The sequence below is a fragment of the Armigeres subalbatus genome, chromosome 2, assembly GCF_024139115.2.
Source record: "Armigeres subalbatus isolate Guangzhou_Male chromosome 2, GZ_Asu_2, whole genome shotgun sequence".
In the NCBI taxonomy this organism is placed as follows: domain Eukaryota; kingdom Metazoa; phylum Arthropoda; class Insecta; order Diptera; family Culicidae; genus Armigeres; species Armigeres subalbatus.
In genome coordinates, this window is record NC_085140.1 from 48,638,752 (window position 1) to 48,663,014 (window position 24,263).

The window sequence follows — 24,263 nt, forward strand, 5'->3', positions numbered from 1 at the left end:
TCGGTCCAAAACCGAACTTTTGATAGAGAGAAACATATGATATACATTGGGACTTCTGCGCAATCATATAATTTTGGCAACCATGGCTACAAAAGAATGAATGCATTCTCCTCAGCCGTGTGATTTACGTTCACTCTCCTCGTAGGAGAAAATCCACGTTCATTGATCGTCGCGTGCTGCTAAGCATACGAGGCACGCTCTCTTCCGATCCATTCATCCTTTCCGTCCGGATTTAGCGGGGAAGTTTGTATTCTTTTCTTTCGTTCGTTTCGTCCTGCTCCGATCTTTCGGAGAGCACAGCGCCAGTGCAGTGGTGTGCCGTGAATTCATTCTTACATACCGATGATAGGCCCGTGCTCGCTCGCCAAGTTCCGTTGCTTTACTGCCTGCCATTCAATCGCATCATTCACTTGGTCGCCCATCGCCTAAGCGGACGTGCGAGAAGGACTAGAGCCGGTTCACAACGCGCGACACAGGAACCTGATTTGTGTGTTCTATTGTTTGAGTGGAGATAATTGAAGCGAATTTATTCAGCATCCTTGGATTGGTGCCGTGGTTAGATAAATGGTGGAAAAGAATCGCGAACGGTTCGGGGTGGATTTGTGAATGCAAGTAACGAGTGTGGGAATTAATGGAAAGGATCTAACGGTGATTTGCCACTTCCTGTGAGACGGTACGGTACCGGTGCGATTGCTGGTGTGTGTGATTGCTCTATTGGTTTTTTGTTTCATTGCGGCGACCGTTAGGACTGAATGCGGAGGGATTAGTGACGGCTAATGTGGGACAAAGTGGCCTGCCGTAAGGAGGATTAAGTGCCCGGAAATTGAAGAAAAGAGTCTTATAAGTGGATTACCGGAGGGCAACGTAAACCGTACTAATTTGCGGTGCTTGACTAGTGGGGAAGAAGCTCGTGCAGAGGAGTGATAGCGGGTGGTGGTGACGAGTAGTGGATTTGCGGTGGCACACGCGGTCGTTTGGAGGACCCTCTCGAATGAACCCGATTGCTGAAAGCAAAACATGACCATGTCGCAGCTCCTGAAGCAGACGAAGAAGTGTTGCGTGAAGGTGAGTGTTTGTAACTGGATTTGCATTTAGATTTCAATTAGTTGCATTTCGAGGAGATTACTTTTTGTGGGTGGCATTCCGTAGCATAAACCCGGATCGTGAAAAGGGCTGGTGGAATTCAGTAGCTTGACTAGACGAACGGAACGACACTGTTTGGTTTTAATTATCTTCTGTTGGATTCGCCCAATAGATTAAAAGAGCTGCGAAAGGGGGTGAACTTCTAAACGCTGTACACGTACGAAGGGAACCGGTTGAATCGGATGTTCTCACGCTGCACAGTGAGTTCTTTATACGTAAACGCTGGGGTATTGCAGCAACGACAGGGGTGGCAATTAATTTTAACAAGTTGCCGTTCTCCAAAAGGGGATTGGGTGTGATGCAGGAATTCCCAACTATGTTTGATTTCAAGGCCCACTAGGTTTATGTTAGAGGAATTGAATGTCGGTCGTAATGCTACGTACACACCAGTCAAGCAGTTCGACGAACATTGACTCCACCCCCAAGAAAACGCTTCGGTTGCTGCTTTGTTGGAACGTGTGTGAAGTTGTTCGAACAACCATTTGACAGTTGGCGGCTCGGTTGGGAAAAATTAAAACGGTTTGATTTTGGTTTGAGTTGTCGGGGTGGAGTCAAGGTTCGCCGAACATGTTTGAGCATTTGTAGTGAAGTTGCACAAACCCCATATATTTTTTGATGGTTGGTGCTCGAGTTGGTGCTTCGGTCGTTCGTGTGTGATATTGTTGGTCGAATAAATTGATTGTTCGTGTCGGTGTTGATAAAAATTGATGAATGTTTGAATAAACGGGAGGTGGAGTCAATGTTGGTCGAACTGCTTGACCGTGTGTACGTTCCATAAGACTGAAGGATAAGTTCTAACAAATTGCAAGGTGGGGTCGATTACAGTCATGCATTTTCATATGCAAATGAAATAACCACTGATTTATTTTCTTCCATGGCGCTTCTGGTTGTGATTTGAGCTATTTTTTTAGCATTCCTTTCGAAATTGTATTGCATGTATTTTGTATGGCAAATATAAAGATATTCAATTACTAGAAAACGCTTAACATCAAATTCTTTTGTTCTCTTGGCTCGCAGACCTAATTTTAAAGTTTTGGCGGTTGATGGTCATCAATCTGCTACAAATAAAACGAAATTGCAAGGTTGCACAAAACCTGTACGCCCTTTGCTGTTTGAAGACCACTGATTTACTGAGTTGCTTCTACTTCAGAATGAAACGGAGCTTATGCCATAACCCTCCCTCGTGTATACGAACTGCATTTTTTTAGCATCTATACACAAAAGGATAATGCATGCAGTGCTCGCCCGGTGCGACCAGAGGTGGCGCTCGTTGGTGGAAGTGTAGGATTTTGTGATTTTATGAGCATGAGAACGGATACCGGATTATATTGTTTGGTGTTACGTCAAGTTTTAAAACCTATCATTTACGGATGGGTGGTTTTTGGGAAGAGTTTTTCAGCAACTACCGATGCTATAAAAACTTCGTGAAGGGTAGTAAGTCAATAGACTGCACAACGGAATAACATCGATTTATATAATGCTGGTAAAAATTGGTATACACTTTTCACACTCTTTGAGAGATCGAATAAACAAATATTGACTGAACATTAAATAAACGATTTAGTATAATATTGAATACAGAAAATAAAATCGATTAATTCGAATTTCCTCACACATCTGATCACAATAAATGTCTGTCTATTTGCACTTGCAGAAGGCACATTATCCATGTCATCTCTTGCCTTTTCCCTCCCATATAAAACAGATCAGATATAACCGGAAGGGATACTAACGGAAACGCTTATCGACAGAATAAAAATTGATCTGAAAAAATCCACTCTCGATTGTACAATTCTGAACTTCGTTTTGGGCATCCGATGTCTCCGAAGCAATAAAATCAACTTTCAATCTTTATTCAACGACCTTCCCTCCTTCGGCCTCTTCGCTGATGCTGCGGCATATATGAATAGAATGACGCTCCCGGGGCAGCCCGAACCGACTTCCGAAAAATATGTCAGTGTCATCGCGTGTATAAGAAGCGGAGAAAAATTCGATAGCTGTTACTAGTTGTCAGTTGAAGCCAATAATGTCGTTTCGCCTGAATCGTTGTCATCGGACCTGAACTGAATAGAGGCAAGTGTTATCAGTGGGTTTCTATGGAAGGTGTCAACCCTCATCCACCCACCGGCAGTTCGAGGAAAATGCTTGTGCAGTGATACTCACTATTTACACCTACCGAACTACGACTGCACAAAGATGCTGAACAAGCAATCAGGCACACTCCGCTTCTTTGATGTGATCTGGTGTGCACTTAGCATGCGGTGGGCGGCTCAGGTGGGGGTGGTGCATCCTGTTCAAGAAAGAGCGTAATTTCGCAACAAACACTTCGAGGAAACTGGGTTCACTAGATAGCTAATGCATCGTAGAAATTAAATTAGATTATAACATAATTTCGTAACAGTTGCTAAAGTTCTACGTAAGCGAGTTATCTTTCTTCATCGCAAAGGCTTTGTGGATTTATTTAAGGTAAAATAAGCTTAAAATAGCTCAATTACGTAATACGTGTGATTATTAGGGATGAAAATCGTTCATATACGAAAAGGTATCTTTTTGTTGTTAATTTATTTCAGTAAAATAGTTTGAAACCGCAATAATAAAGTGTTTGCAAACTATTGAAATCGCACAATTTGTGTATATTATAAAAAATGGAATCAATAAGTAATCAGATATGTAAAATGCATAAACAATTTAAAAAAACCATCTTTGCTAACCACTTTATTGTTCGCTTAAAGCGTCCAACCGCACACTCAGCTTCTGGTCATTCCAATTATCCTCAACTTGACTCAAATTTCATTCCCACAGTCTCTGCCTTCCTTTATTCGATACTTCACTTCCTCATCTCATCCTTCCTGAGCCAGTAGGCAAATAAGGTATCTGAACATAAAAAATCTGTCCAAGTCGGTCCATACCTACGTCCATCCTCAACAGCTCCCAGAAGAAAGGAATAAAAAGTAACGAAACCAAACACTTCAACGGTCGCTTGTTCCTTCCCCACGTCCATAAGGCCCATGCAACAGGAAAGGGGAAAGCCCTTGTAGCAGTTATGATGAGCTCCGAACAATTTCTTTCCCACAACATATCTCATCATCTTCCAACAAAAACAACAACTACGACATCAGCTTCATCATCTCGCATCACGACGACAACGACGGCTCTCGAACCAAACATCCGTGTACCGTCCAGCAGGGGTGCATGACTTATTTTTGTAACGTTTTCTTATTCTCCCTGGACTCATTTCCCTTTTCCAGACGAGCGTCGTCATCGTCCTTCAAAATCTTTGCTCCCGAAATGTTCCCACAAACCCAAAAACCAGCAGCCAGCCGAGCCGTGTGTTGAACCCAACATTTCTGTGTGTCCGATGAAATTGTGCTTTTTTCTCCTCTTCGTACCAACTCTTCGCATCCATTAGCGAGCCCATATGAAGCCAGCCGGGCCGGTTTAGGATGATGTGTGGGAACCGGAGGATAATCACACCTGTTCGAGTTCCGCCGCCGGTTCCTCAGGAGCTTAGGGGGTTCGAACATGGGACAGTGTTTGCTTATAGAGATTATAGGAAGGGAGAGGAAGAGATCCCGGGGATTGTTTGGAATGGAATAGTGGAGGAAATCGCTGTTTGTATGTCAGCGCTCAGGGGAACAACCGTTCAAGAGAAATTCAAACTGTGGATCCCTTGTTAACATTTTGAATAACTTGTCATATGTTCAGTCATAAATTGATAGCTGCAGATAGAAATGTGTATGCGTCAAATTATTTGCGTAAAAACAATACAGTTCGACAGAATCAGGAAAAAATCCGATTGCATTCGATATCAATCTGCAATCTGCATTTTCACACCTTCTCTTCATACTGTAGCACGACGACACGCACAATTTATAGAAAACTTTTGTAATTTCTCTCGTTTTATTGTTGAAATCAAATTCTTGAATGAAAGGTCGTTAGGTCGAAAGTCATTTGGCCGAAGGCTACAAGGCGAAATGTCTACAAAGTTGTATGACCCAATATTGACCCTAAAAACCATTAGGCCCAAACCATTTTGCCAAAAAAGGAATCTGGCCGAATATGCCGTTTGTCCGAAAATGCCGTTTGTCCGAAATGATACAGTTTTTTGAATGTAAAGGTCATTTAGTGGAAATGGACATTCGGCTAAAAGTGTCATTCTGTAGAACTGGCCATTTTGCCTAAAAGTTGTTTGGTCGACATTTTCGGCGTCCGTTCAGCAAATGACATTTTCAGCCATATGTTGTTTTCAGTTAAATGAGATTTTCAGCAAAACGTTCAATTCGGCTAGATGACTTTCGGCTTAACGTGTCATTCGACCATGTGGCATCCAAACAAATGGCTTTCCACTGAATGACTTTCGACCAAACGACGAAAACAGTTGTTTGGCCGAAAGTCTTCGACCGGATATCATTGAGCCTAAAGTTTATTGGCCGAATATGTCCTTCGTGGAACAAACCATTAGTAGGCCGAAGCCCACCTGGCCGAAAAATTCGTTTAGCCGCTGGCGGCGTAATTCTCTGAGCTTTTCCACATTATTAATTTGATTTTTGTTTTCGGATTTTCCGTGGCAACTACTTTGAAGTTTCACGAAAGTTTCTTTTGATTCTTCTTAGAAAGTTACACAGATTTTTTTTTAGATTTTCCGCCAGAGATTGTTCAAAATGTGGACACCAACAATTTAAACCAAAATTGTTCAGATCTTTTAAGATTTTTTTTAAATTATTACGGGATACAGTTCGGAAATTCCACGAAAAAAATCGGATTTTTGAAGAAATCTTTGTATTGTCTATAAGAAATTATTCGGAAATTCAATGGAAAATTATTAAAAAAGAGAAAGGGTCGTTTGACCGAAAGCAAAAATTATTTTACGAATGCATTTTGGCCGAATAATTCGTCGAAAATCATCAAGCCGAGTTGTATTTGACCGAAATGAACCTTGGGGCAAAACGGTTATACAACGGAAACAGTTTAGCCAAAAATTTCATTTGGCCAAAGCGACATACGGCCGAACGAATCGGTAATTTAGCTGAAATGGTCGTTTGACAGAACGGACCATTTGGTCCACCGGCCAAATGTTGATTACTGAACGGGTTAAATGGTCAAAATATCCACCTGTTTGGCCGAATAACATTTTCGGCCAAATGGCCTTTCTGCCAAACGACCATTTCGGCAAAACAACTTTTTGCCGTATGTCCAATTTAGCTAAAAGAGATTGTCCGCTAGATGGGTTTTGACCTAATGGTTTGTTCGGCAAAACACTTTTTGGCCTTGTGTCTATCGGCCAAATGGCCCTACCTGTCGTTCGAGCGAATTTAACTTTCGTCCGAAACGGTATTAGGTCCAAAAAGGTTTGGCCGGAAATTACATTTGGCAGAAAGTGACAAACAGCAGGAAGACTCATTCGGCCGAATTGGTAATTTGACCGAAATAGTTGTTTGCCCTAACAGTTAATTTGTCTGAAAATATCATTTGGCCGAAATGGTCGTTTGGACGAAAATGCCGTTTGGTAGAAATTTTCGTTTAGCAGAAAGAGTCATTTGGCCCCACAATGTCCTTCCTGCAAAACAAACATTTCAGCCAAACAGCATTTTCTGCCAAATGACGTATTCAGCTAAACGTTTTTTTTTGGCAAAATGATCAATTCAGCCGACCGACACTTTCAGCCGAATGTCCATTTCGGCCAAATGACCCTTTCGGCCAATTCGACCAACTGTTTTTTTTTCGGCCAAAGGAACTATTCGACCAAATGACATTTCCCGCTAAAAAAATTAGTCTTAGACTTTCGGCCTTACCAACAAACAATTTAAGCTATAGAGCAATAATTTTGGTCATATAAGCGCTTGATTTGCCTTATTGGGCGTTGTGGCATTCGACAAAATGGCTTTCTGCCAAACGACTCTTCTGCATTCAAAAATTCTACTTGTACGAGATTTTTTTTTGATTTCAACAACACTTTTTGTTCAAATTAACTTAAGTTTTTAAACCTAAAATCTTGGAACATAAGTCGACAAAATTTCAAAGTAAGTGTGAGAAGAGGATCGTGGATCTATACACATTAAATAACAATTTTGAGAATGTTTGGGAAAAAATGTGGACTTTTTAAATCACTGAAGTAGTGATAAACGGGTATGATTTGCTTCAGCCATAAGTTTAGGTCCACCAAACCTAACTACAAAAAAAAATTAAAAAAATCCAAATTAAATATTTTTGGATAAATTAGAAAAATTTTTGGACTATGAAATTTTCAAGATATTCTTTTGTTTATGTCTCGAAAATATCACGAACAAATCCAGTAGAAAACCTTTAAGAAACAAATGCAATTTAAAATTCACCTCGCCGGTTAAGCCAGCCGCCACCACCGACGGCAAAAATGGCTTTCGGTGTGACCCCGAAAATGCCGCCCCAGCCGACCGAAATTATAACAAAAGCAGCCACCGACGATTTTTGAACCGGTGCACTCCTTTACTGGAGACCCCATGGGTCTTTCATCTATATTCATCGTATCAAAGCTGAGCTGTAGCAAACATCAATGGGAACCATTGCCGAGATTTTATCATCTATTTCGCACAAACTCATACGCACGAGCAGATGGACCTTTGGCCAAACCATCGAGCTATCGATGACACGAACTTCCTATCAAAACATCCTTTCTCTAGTGAAATTTATTACAACTTTATTGTACGAGAAAGGTAAAAAGTGTTATAGTTTTTGAGACGAATTTCATGTTAGAAGGAACAGAATCCCCTCGACATCCTGCCTTTAATGAACTTAGATGCTTCCTTCTACATCGTACTTCAATGTGGTACGCAATTTACGGCCCGATGTGTATCGACGTCGAACACTTTCAATAAGCTTTTCTATTTCAATATAATAGTCGTCTGATACTGCTTTCAAACAAAGATTGCTTGATGGTATTCAATGCAGTGCAAATCAGGGTATTAGTTTTGAAGCGATTTTGAAGATAATATAACCGACTATTCGGAGATAAAAATATGATTCTTTTAAACTAAAGCTTGTTATATCTGTTGTTAATATTTTCTGAAAACGTCATTGAACTCTTTAACGCTGGAAACATTATTAAAGTTGTGAATCAGCCATAAAAACATCAGTACACTTCCAACCATGGCGTTTTCGTGATCCGCAACTCGTCCCCTTGTAGCGGTAACTAGTCAATATCACATGTAAGTAAACGAAAAAACCACACAAAAAAATCCCAACCACAACAGGAAGAATGAAAAACGGTCTCACGAAACTGAACAGAAAGCGGGACCCACATAAGAAATCTGCCCTGTATCCTTTCCCACAGCTCACGTCTCTTATTTGGCAACAGTTTAAATTTATTGCAATGCTTCGGTTGAGTGATCCCTTTGTACTTCCGACTAGTCATACATATTACAGAGCCGGTGAAGTTTAAAAATGGAAACGGATGAGATTGCTGATGTCGCCACTTTTGGCGATCAATTAGTTGTTGTTACATGCACTACTCAAGTACCTGGAATAATAAATTAGGTTCGACTATCAGAACTGAGCATTACGACGCGTATTAAACATTCAAGATTGTTTTTGGTTGTACATTAAAAATATATATTTATATGACTACAGCGCCACTTGCGTTCTAGAGCTTGTGATTCTACCGCCGCAGATCAGGAGACGGCACAGTTCAGTGTCGAATCACGAACTAAGAACCAGCTTGCTCTCTGATTTATTTCTTATGATCTACCGTACGGGTGCGTATTTTATACACATGGATTTTGGTCATTTTTCAATTTGGTTCGAAACAGTGTTCGTAATGTTGTTTAATTTCTTTTATCTATACACATATAATGATACTTCCACTTAAATTCCCTATTTTGCAATACTTTCTTAACTATAATTCTTGACTCTAATTATTCACCAGAATATTGAATAGTGTACAGATTTTGCCACCTCACGGTTTTCTGCAAAACTACTTTTTGCCGCAACCCTTGGAGTCATGCCGTAATAAAAAGACACGAAAATCCCAGCGACAGTCATCGCACGGATTCCGAAAGGATTCCCCGCGGGGGGCAGCCGAGAGGAGCCGACCTGCGAAGAAAGTCGAAACGGAAACAGGGTGTCACGAAAAAATATTGGGCCCCCTGAATCAGCCTGGCTGACAAATGATGCCGATGTGATTGATCAAGTTGTCCGTCATCCGATTGACGGGTTGTCTTGATTTTCATATTTATGGGACCGAACTTTCTCTGCGATGCATTATTCTATAACGGTGTGTGGCGAAAAAAAAAGGTACACCCCATGTGAATTGAGAACACTGCCGCTGGGATCCGCTTCTGTTGGAGCCCACCATGACCGCACGACGACGATGGATGCGATGGGATCCAACCGCCCGCGGTCGGTGATGATCAGCACGATAATAGCCCCCCTGATACTTCTTGTGCCTACATTGGACGTTTCGGTTACTTCTTTCCGTTTCGCTTCTCGTCGAATCTTTTACTGTGAGGGGCAGAAGGGCGATAGCCATCGCCTGAATCGAATATAAATCTGTGAGAATTTTGATGGTCGCTTCGAGCTGACCCCGACGAGCGACTCGGTGGTGTGTGGGAAAATGCTGTTCGGTGGAATGTGAGTCATAAACATTCGGAACATATGTTGGAATGTGTGGAACGGCGTGAGAGAACAATTTTTATATAATTTGCTGTAGATGCATCTGGTGATCGGCGGCGGTTGGCTTCAGTTTGATGTTCGTGAAAGAGATAATCGGGAATGTTCAACACTGTCCCAAGCCCGACCGAAATAATAAAACCGCAAGCCAATGCCGCCTACTGCAGATTAGCCTTAATCAATGGTTCAATGATACAGTTAAGCAAAATCATCTAGACATGACATAAAAATCACGATGAGTCATAGATACTCCCACCTGATTTTTCGATACATGAAGTCAGGAAATTGACAATTCTGAGGGAACTCGTCTGTGAACTACAGTCGTGGTTAATGGGTCAAAAATCACAAACGAATTCTTATTTCGGTTAACTGACAGTGATTTGAACACGTGCCTTGCGCTTTGAACTTTTCGAATGATGTTCCGTTTTCAGTATTTTTACTGCATTTTTGGCATCACTTGCGCCATCTTTCTTACACGCTTTCATTCATTATTTCTTTCAATTCCTCGTCGTTTCTGAACATCTTGCCTGTTTTTAGGAACTTGGCCTTCAAAGTCGCTAAAAAATGTTAATCGGCGAAGTTCAGGCGAATGTACTTTCTTATGCACAAAAAAATATCGTTGGCTTCGTACCATTTCATCACCGGTTTCGCGTAATGGAGCGATGTCAGATCCGGCCAAAACAGGAGTGTATTCTTTTTTATAAATTCAGTCGCTGATGGTGCCGGTCGTTATGTACGACTTGCTGCCATACCAAGTATTTCTTAGAACATTTGTCGACTTTCTCCTTCCGAAACTTCTTCGAACTTTCAGGCTGGACTTGCGGACGAAAAACTCCAGGCTGGGGATTTTCTAGGCGTTTGCTTTAATGTACGCCTCGTCATCCATTTCAATGCATTTCGGCTGAACCTACCACTCGCAGACAATAGCTTCTTGGCACGAGATTCGACCACCGTATTCTCTTTTTGATAACAATAAACCGAATGATTCTCCCTTTTCACAGTTCAAAATTATGCCAAATGTGCATTATATCAAATGACAAATTTCAAATTGCTTTCATTCCAAATAACTGATAAATCCGTTGATTAATTATTTGCGAGCGTCTTAGGGGAATGTTACACGGTTATAAGACTATTATTCTTCCATTTACTTCCACTAACTAATTTATATCATAGATCATTAATTAACGGCTACGCAGTCTAATATGATTAAAACGAGTTTTTATTCGTCCGACGTTTCGACACGGGAATGTGTATGCGTATCTGTTACATCAAAATTAATTATTGGAAGTAAATGGAAGAATAAAAGTCTTTTAACCGTGATAAATCCGTTCTAAATCAACTTCTTGGTTCGAATGGCTGGACAAAGAATGAACAAAAAATATTCATTTATTTGACAATTATTATTTTAAAGGTTACTGTGATGTAACATCTTCACCTCTTACAAGGCATGCAAAAAAAAAACAAGGCAGGCTTGAATGTAAACATGTGACGTCACTACTATTTTCGCACAAGCTCAACTGAGCCGATGCCCAACGGTCTCAGCATGCTTGCTTTTGTACTCCAACATATGGCGAAAAAATAAAATATGCGTCACTTTGGATGTGCCATTTTTCTTATAGGCCAACAGTCCCAATTATCACAATTCGTGCTAATTTTTTGCAGCAACTCAAATAATATTATGACTTGATTTAGGCGTACACAGGTTTTAGTAACTCGTCTATGACTGACAAGTGTGCAGCTTTGGGAAGTTTCGAAGGGAACCTTAGTACCCATTCATGGATTGATCAGCAACTGCTAGTTCTTCCTCCTGGATCAGGGGCATCGTTGCGCTTGGTCAAACTATAAAGGCTCCACGGTATTTGAATAAATAATTCGCGAAAAAAATTACCTTGATTTTCAATGCATGAGTCCTCAACGACTGCTTGTTTTTATATTTTAACCTTTCAATATTTTTATTTTCATATTTATTATATCAATAAATTAGATTAGCTGTTCTGGAGATATAAATTTTCGGAAATAAAAAGTCAAGGACAAACACTCTCCATAACATATGCACCACACAAACATGGAGACGCATGGTTCACCATGTTGTTTGTAAGGCAAATCAACGACTTTTTATTTACACATGGTTGGGGTCCAACGAAACCGCACCAAGCCTCTTTTTGACTGATATTTGATATTTTGTTCTTAGAATGAAAACCGAAAGTAATTCATATCAATGCATTCGTAAATTTGTTGTTGGATATTCTCAGTTATAGGGTAGACGGATATCCGATACGATTTGTGATCATTTGGATCTGCTACACGAAAATTTGTGCAAATTTTGCTTTGGCGGTGCGATTTGGCTGAATCCCGACCACATATAGAATCAAGCAATCGTTGAATACCCTCGCAGCACGGTATACAGAAAACAAAGTAGGCTAGTTAGAAAAATGACACTTCGAATGTGACGCATTAAGACGACGAATTAAGAAAACGTCTTTCATAAACTTTCAATGATGTACTGTACCGCTCATGAAAAAATCTACTCTTCGGCTCATTTTTGGTCGCAACGAAAAATACGCGCCAGATAGTCGCCTAAGAAAAACATACCTCCATGAAAAAAGCTACTTCGATATTTTTTAAAATTTGACCACCACGTGCTCGCAAACCATGGTTTTCAATAGAATCTTGTATAATTAAGATATATTAAGGTCACTGTCATTTTTGTTGATTCAGCATGCGTGAAAAAATAAAAATGACAGATGTGCTTTGCATCCGTATCGAGTGGTGTGCCCCAGAAAACGCGAGCACTTTGAAACTTGGATTCTGTCAGGAGTGACCTTAAATTGAAATTTCAATAATTTTATCATCACAGAAACTTAAAATTATGGCGCGGCTACAAAGCAAGACCATGCTGAGGGTAGCTGGGTTCAATTCCTGGTGCCGGTCTAGACAATTTTGGATTGGAAATTGTCTCGACTTCCCTGGGCATAAAAGTATCATCGTGCTAGCCTCATGATATACGAATGCAAAAATGGTAACCTGGCTTAGAAACCTCGCAGTTAATAACTGTGGAAGTTCTTATTGAACACTAAGCTGCGAAGCGGCTCTGCCCCAGTGTGGGGATGTAATGCCAATAAGAAGAAGAAGAAGAAGAAGAATTTTACGTTCAATTATGAATTCCGTCTCGGTGAATTTTCATAAGGCAGGAGCAGGGGAAGGGTCGTTTGGCCCAAACCCATTCTGCCGAAAGTCCTTTGGTCGAATTCCACTAAGCCGAATAAAACCATTAGGCCGAAACCCATCTGGCCGAAAGTCATTTGGCAGAACGGGTCATCCAGCCGAATAGGTCATTTGGCCGAAATAGTCATTTTTCATAATAGAATATTTGGCTGAATGTGACATTTGGCCGAATAGGACATTTGACCGAATAGGACTATTGGCTGAATAGGTTAGGTAGTGCAAAGGGCCGATTTGAAAGATCTCCATCCTGAGCGTTGTCCAGCTATCGCTTTAACCTGTTGCCGGGTTAGATTTCGGTCGACTTCTTTTATTTCTTTATTGAGGCTTCGCCGCGATGAGCCTCAGCTGCGATGTCCCGCTGGGTTTCAGTCTAATACTTGTTTACAGATTTCGTTTCCGCCCCTACGTAGAGTGTGGCCGATCCAGCCCCACTGCCGATCCCGAATTTCTGTTGCTAACGGCCTCTGGTGAAAACGACGATGGAGCTCGTTGTGAGGCCACCAGGCCTGAATTATATACCGCAGGCATCTGTTGATGAACACCTGCAGCCGTTGAGTGTTCTTCACTGATACACACCATGTTTCGCTAGCGTATAACAGCACAGACTTCACGTTGGATTTGGAAATTTGTATTTTGTTGCGTTCACTTATCTGCCTGTTTTTTTTTAGATATTTCTTAAACTCGCAACGGCAGCCCTTGCTTTCTTAATCCATGCGCCTATGTCGATCTTGGAACCGCCGTCTGACGCCATCTGGTTACCAAGATATTGGAAGCTTTCAACATTCTCCACTGATTGCCTGGCTACTGTGAAACTGGAAGGAGTCACTGTGTTTTTTGGTTTTGTTGACGTTGATGCCTAAGCCTGCCGAAGAGGAGTGCTCGGCAAGGTCGTTGAGCTTACTCTGCATATCAGAGCGCCGTTGAGTGAGGAGTGCAACGTCATCAGCCGATTCGAAGTCGTTTAAGTGCTCCATGGTAATAGGCTGCCATAACAGCCCGCGGTTTGGTTTACGGTCAATCGCACTTATCAGAATCTCGTCGATTACGATCAGGAACAGTAAAGGTGATAGAATACATCCTTGTCTCACGCCAGCTACGACCCGGATAGGGCCGGACAAGACCCCATTGTGCAGCCCTCCACACGAAAAGGCCTCGTGCTGTGCCTCGATGAGGCCGATGATTTTCTCAGGAACCCCCTTGCGTCTCAGGGCGCCCCACATATTCTCGTGATTGAGACGGTCGAAAGCTTTTTCGTAGTCATTAAATACCAAGTAAAGGGATTCTTGGAATTCGTTGATCAGGTTATTGGGCCGAACAGGTCATTTGACCGAATAACAATTATTGGGAACTTGTGCACGAAAATTAGTATTTAAATTCGGATTGAACTTCAACTACGTCAAGTATATCGCGACCCGTTAGTGCGAACACAGAAAACAAAAATAACACAAATGAAAAGCAGCTCTCACGTTGCTCTGATTGGATCCAGCAGCAGCTACGTTCGTACCCAAACATACTCATTCACCTTGTTCACCTTGTTCACGAATGTTCTTCATTTCTGTTTCGTAGACGTTTGCTGCTGCAGATAGGTTAATTGGGCCGGATGATGCTCTCCGGTCCAAATGATGAGGCTTTACGGCCCTACGAGAATGGCAATCAGTCTGGACGATGCTTTTCAGACTGAGTGATGCGGCGCTACCGGCTTAATAGCTGACGATCGGAACCAATAATGTGCTCCGGTCCGCATGATGACGTTGTGGTCCTGAGTGGAGCTGCGTCCATGTGGGATGACGATCCCTGGAGACGGATCGCACATTCCGTAAACAACCCTGTAATTCGGTACAGCGGCTCTGCGGTTTACTTTTCTTCGGTTGGAACAGCAGCAGGCTATCTGAATGGAATACACAGGCTCAAAAGGGATGTTATCCAAACGATGGGCAAAAGACGATCCAGTTGACTACTTATGTCAACTGCGCTGTCATTTTTTGTGTCATCAGCGTGTCATTTTTTGTTTTCTGTCTTAGCGCTAACCGCTCGTATTAAATGCGTAGAGCATTTAGCACGTTATAAGTCCAATCGAATTTATTCAAATGTTTGTTCACACGTGCACAGTACATAAATTTTATTTTGTAAATGCCCTCGTACTCGGAGTCGTCTATGAAAGGCACGTTATAAGTCCAATCGAATTTATTCAAATGTTTGTTCACACGTGCACAGTACATAAATTTTATTTTGTAAATGCCCTCGTACTCGGAGTCGTCTATGAAAGGCACTTTGTCAATCGTTGGCATTAAATCAATAGTAGTTCCGTTCAATCAGTAGTTTTGTTTTCGTCGTATGGAGTCCGTGAAGGGTTGTCCCACTCGATGCTGGGTCATTAGGCAGAATGGTCATTAGACCGAACGGTCATTATGCCGAATGGCTATTATGCCGAATGAGAACTGGGGAGTGGGAAGCGAGTAGTGCGAAGAGAAGAAGAAGTAGAATGGAAGAAGAAAAAAAGAAGGAAGAAAGAAGAAGGAAGAAGAAAGAAGGAAGAAGGAAGAAGGAAGAAAGAAGATGTAAGAAGGAAGAAGGAAGACGGAAGAAAGAAGAAGAAAAAGGAATAAGGAAAAAGAAGAAGGAAGAAGGAAGAAAAAGAAAGAAGAAGGAAGAAGGAATGAAGAATAAGGAATAAGGAATAAAGAAGAAGGTAGAAGGGAGAAAAAAGCGAAGAAGGAAAAATGAAGAAGAAAGAAGGAGAAAGAAAGAAGGAATAATTGAGAAAGAAGAAGAAAAAAGGAAGAAACAAGAAGAAAGAAAGAAGCAACAGAAAGAAAGAAAAGAAAAAGAAACGAAAATGGAAGAAGGAAAAAAGAAGAAGAAGAACAAAGTAGAAGGAAGAAAAGTGGGGAAAAGGAGAAAAAAGAAAGAAGAATTAAGAAGAAGGAAAAAGGAAGAGGAAAAAGAAAAAGGAAGAAGGAATAAGGAAGAAGAAAGAACAAAAAAAGATGAAGAATGAAGCAAGAAAGAAGGAAGAAGAATGCAAAAAGAAGAAGTGAGAAGGGAGAAGAAATAAGTAACAAAGAAGAAGGAAGAAGAAAGAAGGAAGAAGAATAAGGAATAAGGAAGAAGAAAGAAGGAAGAGGAAAGAAAGAAGAGCGAAAAAGAAAAAAAGGAAGAAGAACAAAAAAGAAGACAGATAGAAGAAAGAAGATGCAAGAAAGGGGTAAGGGGTAAGGTGAAGATTGATTTTTCACTTTTTGCTTCTATCTGGTAATGCGGCCTAATAGTCATTCGGCTTAATGACCGTTCGGCCTAATGACCTTCGGCCTAATGTCCTGACATCGTCCCACCCTGGACGAAAAGGCATCACAGTACAGGAACGGTACCTCTAGGTGGATGATTCGGGATTTTCTTTCGTGATATCGAAGGTATAGGTTTGAACTATGTTCCGACAAAATTTCAGCTGCCGCCATCCGCCCATTCGTAGGTTATTAATATTTTTGTAGACATTGTTTATTAACATAATTTCAAGAAATCTACTTAAGAATCTTTAAAAAATGTTGATAACACCTTGCGATCAGCTTTATTATTGTCCAGATAAAAATGAATGTCATCAAAATGAAGTAAATAAAGGTGTGCTGCGTAATCAAAGTGTATGCTAGACCAGGCCGTGGTTTCGATTTCACCTTGACATTTTTCGTGTAAGGACAACCCTTGGTGTGGACGAATGACTGTGCTCATTAGCCAAAAGCGGTTGTAACAAAACTAGTACATAAGCTCGTCACTTCGGTGGGCTTTAGGGTAATGAAACTATGAAATAAGAAGGAATCTACAATTAAACATCATGTTGCACGGGATGTCGTTTTCAGAACGGACCAAGTGAATGAGAAGAGTTTTGCAGGCGCTGTGTGAAATTTTCTCAAATGATTTTTGATGTGTTCGGTGAATGATTCTAAAAGATAGTTTGTCTGTCCCATAACAACATAATGTTCAGCTGTTACTTATAGAAGGTATGGTATCCATTTTCAGGAGTGGTTATCCGCAGAGAATGTCAGGATTAACAACCAATCGCAATTAAACACTTCTCGATAAACGACAATCTATGATAAATATTCTGATTGCGATTTTTGGTGGAAATAAAAACTGTCTAGCTCGTCTTCACTTACTACTATACGTGTTCAAACGAATCTGAAGAATAATCTTCGTGGTTATAATGTTTCGTAAATCCCGAAAAAAAGTGCAGCGTTGATACTTTCCATTGTGTATTTGATAGAGAGATTCTTGATGTCCTTCGTTGGGTTTTGATCTTAACCAGACACGAATTGATTTCTAAAATTTCTATATAGGGGAAAGGTTAGGCACTTCATCCCATAGCTCATATTTCCATCACATCAAAAACAGAGCAATGAAAAGGATTTTTTTTTCTTATTTTTGTGATTTTTTTCACCAGTGAGCACGCGTGTTAACAAAAAGAAGCGACGAGATTGGTGCTGTATTTCTTTGTTTTGCGATGAGATGAATATATGTTCAATAAGATGGAAAACGGAACAGTTCCCCTATTTGTCTGTTGTTCAGTACCGTAAATCATTGAATATTTCAATTCTAAACTGCAAAAATAAAACAAACAAACATGTCATCATGAAATTTAGGCAAAGTGAAAAATCATCGACGCCAATTGTATGAAAAATACATGAGACGTGCAGTTTTTGCCTTTCTCGTATACTAAGTATACGGTAAAGGCTATATGATCGCTCCAAAAACAAACTTTTTATAGAAGGCCCGGAGACCCATAGTGTTATATACCAATCGACTCAGTTCGACGAATTGAGGTGATGTCTGTGTGTGTGTGTGTGTGTGTGTGTGTGTGTGTGTGTGTGTGTGTGTGTGTGTGTGTGTGTATGTGTGTGTATGTGTGTGTGTGTGCGCAAAACTACTCAAAAAATGTCACTCATTTTTCGGGCACTTATCCTTAACCGATTTGCTCGCAACAAGTTGCATTCGACGCAGAATCCTGTCTTATTGTTTCCTATTTGAAATTGGCCAGATCGGACTATGGGATCGAGAATTATGGCCAAAATACAAAATCATACGAAAAAATCGTGTAAAAAATGTCACTCATTTTTCGGGCACTTATCCTCAACCGATTTGCTCACAACAAGTTGCATTCGACGTAGAATCCTGTCCCGTTGTTTCCTATTGAAAATTGGCCATATCGGACTATGGGATCGAAAATTATACCATTTTTTTTATGGAAAAATCGCTAAAAAAAAATGTCACTTATTTTTCAGGCACTCTTCCTCAACTGATTTGCTCGCATTAAATTTCATTCGACGCAGAATGTCTCATATTTTCTTATTGAAAATTGTCCAGATCGGACTATGGGCTTAGATGTTCTGGTCAAATTACTATTTATTGTGAAAAAGAGTTCAAAAAAGTCTAGCTCATTTTTTTAGCACTTAGACTTCATCTGTTCCCCAAGCAACACAAGTTCAACAAATCTGGTTGCAGTAACCATATAGTGACTGAATCCGGTCATATATAAGTTACTGTGATTGATGTGCAATCTGTGTGCTTCTCAGGTCGCTCGCAACAGATTGCATTCGACGCAGAATCTTGTCCCATTGTTTCCTGTAGAAACTTGGACGGATCGTACAATTGGGTCAAAAGTTATGGCGAAAATACTAATTTTAAAACTACAAAATAAAATGCCATTTTTTGCTCTTATGCTAATCCGATTTGTTTGCAACAAATTGTGCTTGGCGAGAATTCTTTTTATGCATATAAACAATTATGAAAAATAAGACCAATCCACATATTGGAGTTATTTTAGATTTTTCCAAACCTTTTGAACGAACGAAAAAGGCACCATCACCGCTAGGTGGATAAATCTGGGTTTTTTTGTGAAAACTGACCTCTACGAATATTTTTTTGGGGATTGAAGATTGTTTGCAATGATATTTAAACCTCCAAAACCTTAAAAACATCCTGTAAATCATACTGCAATATGTAACTAGAGTGGTCCACTTACATTTCATTAAGGCGTACATTTGGGAGTACCATTAAGCGCACTATTAGCCCTTTAAATCCAGTAAGGGTCAATTTATTCACCTCCGTTTAAAACCATAAACCAGATGTGTAAGCACCACGTTGTAGCAAAGCGGAAGTAAATAAATTGGCCCTTAAACTAATTCAAAACGAAGGGCCAATGCCTTCTATCCGGACCAACATGGTGGAATGACAAGTGAAGATGACTTTAACGAAAAGAGAACCGAACAAGTTTTCTTAATCTGATTGAATTGGGAACAGATTCACCATCCTTTTTTCTCAATACAACATTTCCGCGAAGGAAGCCATCAACTGGGGATGGGCGAGTAATTAATTGCAAAATTTTCCATTGCTTGTCTCTGTTCGATTTTCTCCTTCTTGCGCTGTTTTCGGGAGCGTTCCAACGGTTTTATAGCGGAAGAAGTTAATTAAAATTGATCGAATCTGGCGTGCTTTTTTCTCGATTTTTTATCATGCTGTTGGTACATTTCACAACGTTTAATGTCATTTATCGAAACGACATTGACGCATTATTGGCGGCGCTTCAACGAATTAACAAGATTTAATTAACGAACATGGCTCGACGCACGCTTTCAGACACGGTTCCTTGTGTAACGTTCACATTTGCCCTGTCTGTCGAATCAATTTTTTTTCCCAGGCCGTGGAAGTGAACTCCCATTTCAGCGAATGATGCCGGAACGTGCCGTCACCGGCAGACTCCATTCTTCGTTGGATCCTGCTGTATCCTTGTCAACGTGGGTCACCGTGCATGGTTGGGGATCTCACTCATCGCGAAAGTGACAAATTTTCGATTTCCTAGAAGGGAAAGTCCTTCCTTAATTCGGGTTGAGTTTCCGAGAAGCGAGCACAAGTGGTGCCTATTAAATTGGGTCTAAATTGGTCGGATTTGTGCGTTTGGGTGATGTTGTAATTATATTGTCAGGAATTTCAGCCACTGTTTCAAATTTTTCAAACTTCTTAGAAACTTTTCGCATTAAAATAGAACGTCCATTATTTTTGTAATGATCAACATTTTTGCAATTTCTTTTCTGAGTAGAAAGATATTTCGATAATTGTTTTGGAAATCGAATTAATGTTCATCCATTATCGAACTTCATCCATGTTCATCAATTATGGTTAAACTAAATGATATCTTATTACCATTGATTTACTTCAGCAAAACCTTTGAATTTAATTGTTACATATTCCACGAACTTGTCTACTTTCTGTTTTTGTAAAACATCTCTAAGGATTTAAATATTTTCGCCGGGTGTTAATTGATTGCACACATACCGGCAGCTGTGACCTCGAAAACACCAAAACCACTTTTCCGTTTCAATGCCAGTAAACTTTGCCTTACCTTCAGCACCCGGAATGCTCCAACTAACACCATTTTCTCTGTTCCTTTTTCTCCCGTTTCCAGATAATCAGAAAATTTTCCTTCCACCCGAATGGCTCCACATCGCCGACCTCCAGCGGCAACGCCGGACCAGGAAAGGGTGCTGGCGGTACCACCGGCATGACCGGCCGATCCATTTCCCTCAACAACCGAGCCACGACCAAGTACGTACTGCACAAAAACTGCACTCCCACGCGGTGCAAAGTGCAACCGACCACGCCGGAGCGGTTGGGAGCGACCGGCAGCTGGCTGTCACCTTCGACACCGTCATCATCGTCCTCGGTGGCGGCTGCCAATAATGATTCACCGAGTGCGCGGCGACGATTGGACTTTGAACCCAAACCGGAACCGGACATTCCGGCAACACAGAACAACTATCGGGCCAATCGGGACGAGAAGAACATACAGATGCAGAAGAAGCGCACGAACATCACCAACAACAAGAACGTGAATCTGCGAAAGTGCTTCCGGATGCGGATGGGCTTCAAAGAGGAGCTGGTAGATGACGATGAGGTGAATAACAGCAGCAGTGCGGTAGCTGCCAAGTTGGATAAAATTAGCAAAACGTTGTACCACGTTGCTGGTGGTGGCGATCGGAAGGATGGGGATGGTGTGTATGGCGAAAGCAAGTTCCATGTGAATAATCTGGCGTCGCAAACGAGTGAAAAAAGTAAAATTAGTAAACCATTATTCCTGAGCGGAAAGCACAAAAAGTACAATCAGATTGAGACACAATTTGGAATGGAAGATGGTGTCGACTACGATGATGATGAGGACGATGATGAACTGGCGGCTTGTGAAATGGATGCAATCCGTGCGGGAAGTTCGTACGAAGGTGGACGGCTACAATTTGAAATATGTCAACCGCTTCCGGATATTGCGGAGCGTTCTCCTGTACCGGGCGGTAGTAGCACCGGATACTGTGAGGAAATTGTATTTGAAAAGGTGAAATTCGATCGAAACAAGCGATACATGCGAAATGGAGCTAGCTCTCCCTCCACTGCGAGTAATCGCTCGCAGAATGGTTCCGCCGTAGTCCAATCAGCCGACAGCATCCTGTCCATTAGCTTCGACTGTAAACAGGACCACCCACTCTCTCAGTACGCTGAAGCTACCAGCAAGAGCGATGACTTTGTCGATTCCTGGCGCAACTATAACGTCAACAGTCGGTGGAACAAGGTCGCTAAAAATCCATGGGAGCTGGAAGCCAGCAAAGTCGAGTCGCCGACCGTTTCCCCGCATCACCGGTCTTCCTGGAACCCGTTCGTGGACAGCTCATCGGCATCCGAGTCTCCAGTCCACACCGCGACGACCAAAACATATCCCCCGCTCTACCAGGTGCGCACCGACGTGTGGCAGAACCTGAACAACAAAAGCTACGAAATCGACTCGGACGTGATCTGGCGAACGTCGAACTCATCGCGACGTACCTCTGCCAGCACCGTCGAGACCTGGATCGAGGACGAGGTGTTCGACAACTCGTTCAACGAGGAACTGGAACGGCGATGCGCCACCCTCAAGATCTAGATCTGCGCGAGGTGTGACGATTGGCGTTGACGGTGCAATACTGCCCCCGGCGGAAATGGCACGGGAAGCAGAAAGCAATACTTGTGAGTCTTTTTCGTTGGTTCGAAAAATCGCATCAGAAGTAGGGCTTGGTTTCAAAGTGAGAGTTAAAAATCTAGTTCTCAGTATAATAATGACAGTGAAAAATCAAGCATGTGATATTAATTAATTTATACGAAGGCGAAAGCAAAAAAACATACAAAACAAAAAAGTCTAAGTCTAGTTTTGCGTTAGTTTTTTTTGTATTTAATTGTATTATGCTAGGAATTGACAGTGCTTTGTGTTTGCCGTTTTACTATGTGATTTTATTTTCTGTTGATTGAACTAATGATCTCATTTAGACATTGTGACTGTGTATTCGATAAGCGCTAATTTTAATATCTAATATAATTCTTTGTAATAATATGTGCTTATTGAAAAGAGATTGCTTTAATATAATTATCCTAATGAATACTCCAACTTCTATACTATTTCTTACCTGACACAAGTCGTACCTTACAAAATGGGTAGCATTTCCGAAGAACGAAATTTATAAACTTCAATGGTGGAAAACTCTAGAACTAAAATAACATTTTCTATTCCCTGGTAATGATCCTTCTGAGCGAAAAAATACTGTCCACAAAATAGCGCACCGCCGGTAGGTGCGCGGTCCTTCCCTTTAGAGTGAATTATATGCCGCAGTGTGCGGGTGACATGGTTCAAATGCAAATCATTCGATAATAAAGCAGAGAAAATAAGTAAAACTAGCTATGGAGCACAAGTGTGTTTGGTTTAGTCTTGATGAAATATTAGAGAACATTCCTTGGTGCTTCCACTTTTCTGATCGCTTTCCAGAGTTGTTTGATGACTTTACTCCGAATTTATGCATGCCGGCAGAAAACATTTTCTTTTGAAAACAGCTGTTAGTCTGATGTGTATTATTTACAATGTTGTTAATCAAAAGTTCTGGCTTCAAAAACGGCTTTCAACGATGTAAAATTTGGAGAAAATATTTAACATTGGTAAGTCCTCGTTCATGAAATCACGCATCACTCTACCTTATTACACCGAAATAATATGAAAAACAAATGCGTAAGTATAAAACATGTGAGGAGCAAAATGTGATCGAAATCAAACGGGCATTATCAAGAAGACATGAAATGAATGATAAAAATTATTCTGTCGATTACTGTCTGGGACCAAACTCCTTTCACCTCATGAGATGATAATAAATTAAAGGAAGTGTAAGGTGTAATTAACCTGCATACAGTGCTCAAAAAACTCTTTCGGGTCACATTGACCCGGATTTGACTTAGCAACATCTCAGGCATTGCTCAGCCAAATTAACATGTCCAATAAGGTCCAATAATTGTAAGCTCATAAATTTTTCGAAACTGACATCAAATTGTTGATCGGTCACACCTACATTCTGTAACCTACGTGGAAGCTCTGTACACTGACTTTAGCAAGGCATTTGATGGCATTGACATTCCTTTGTTACTCTTCAAATAACAAAAAATTGGAATTGAGCCAGGACTCCTTAGATGGCTTGAATCTTACCTCACAGACCGGCAACAAATAATTAAATTTAATAGAAAGAAATCCAATCCCATTCAAGTCACTTCAGGAGTTCCACAAGGCTCCCATCTTGGCCCTCTTTTATTTATATTGTATGTAAATGACATTTCCCTCATTCTCAAAAATATAAAGCTTTTAATTTATGCCGATGACATAAAGTTATTTATGGAAATAAAAATGAAGGCGACTTTATCATATTCCAGAATGAAATACAGATGTTTTATACATGGTGCAGAAAAAGCCTATTGCAACTAAATGTAAAGAAATGCAACATCATATCATTCAGCAGAAAAAGAACAACACCAAATACACAAATTGTACTAGGAAACAAAACTGTAGAAAGAAGTGAAAGAGTTAGGGATTTAGGAGTGATTTTAGATTCAAAACTAACTCTTGTTGATCACTATAACACAATCATTCACAAAGCTAATAATATGCTAGGCTTTATCAAGCGCTTCTGTTTCAACTTTCAGGATCCCTACACAATCAAAACACTATATATTTCATATGTACGATCCATACTGGAGTATTGTAGCATTGTATGGTCGCCTTACTTAACCTCACATGAAGAAAGAATAGAATCAGTACAAAACAATTTCTACTATACGCTCTTCGTAAATTAGGTTGGACGTCATTTCCTCTTCCATCTTATGAATCACGTTGCATGCTTATAAACATACAAACATTGAAACAGCGTCGAGAGTTT

General features: G+C 40.7%; 1 protein-coding gene across 1 annotated transcript; it reads left to right on the forward strand.

The window, feature by feature from the left end:
• The first annotated feature begins 399 nt into the window (after positions 1–399).
• On the forward strand, positions 400–22,746 carry LOC134214362 (uncharacterized). The gene is made up of 2 exons (XM_062693754.1): positions 400–1,065; positions 20,459–22,746. The coding sequence occupies exons 1-2, from the start codon at positions 1,018–1,020 to the stop codon at positions 21,959–21,961; spliced, it is 1,551 nt and encodes a 516-aa protein (XP_062549738.1). The 5' UTR covers positions 400–1,017; the 3' UTR covers positions 21,962–22,746.
• Positions 22,747–24,263: the final 1,517 nt, after the last annotated feature.

Bases quoted from the DNA above. Each gene is read 5' to 3' on its own strand.
- LOC134214362 (XM_062693754.1), top strand. From the start codon at position 1,018: ATGACCATGTCGCAGCTCCTGAAGCAGACGAAGAAGTGTTGCGTGAAG. The intron at 1,066-20,458 runs GTGAGTGTTTGT...TCCCGTTTCCAG, and splicing joins CGAAGAAGTGTTGCGTGAAG to ATAATCAGAAAATTTTCCTT.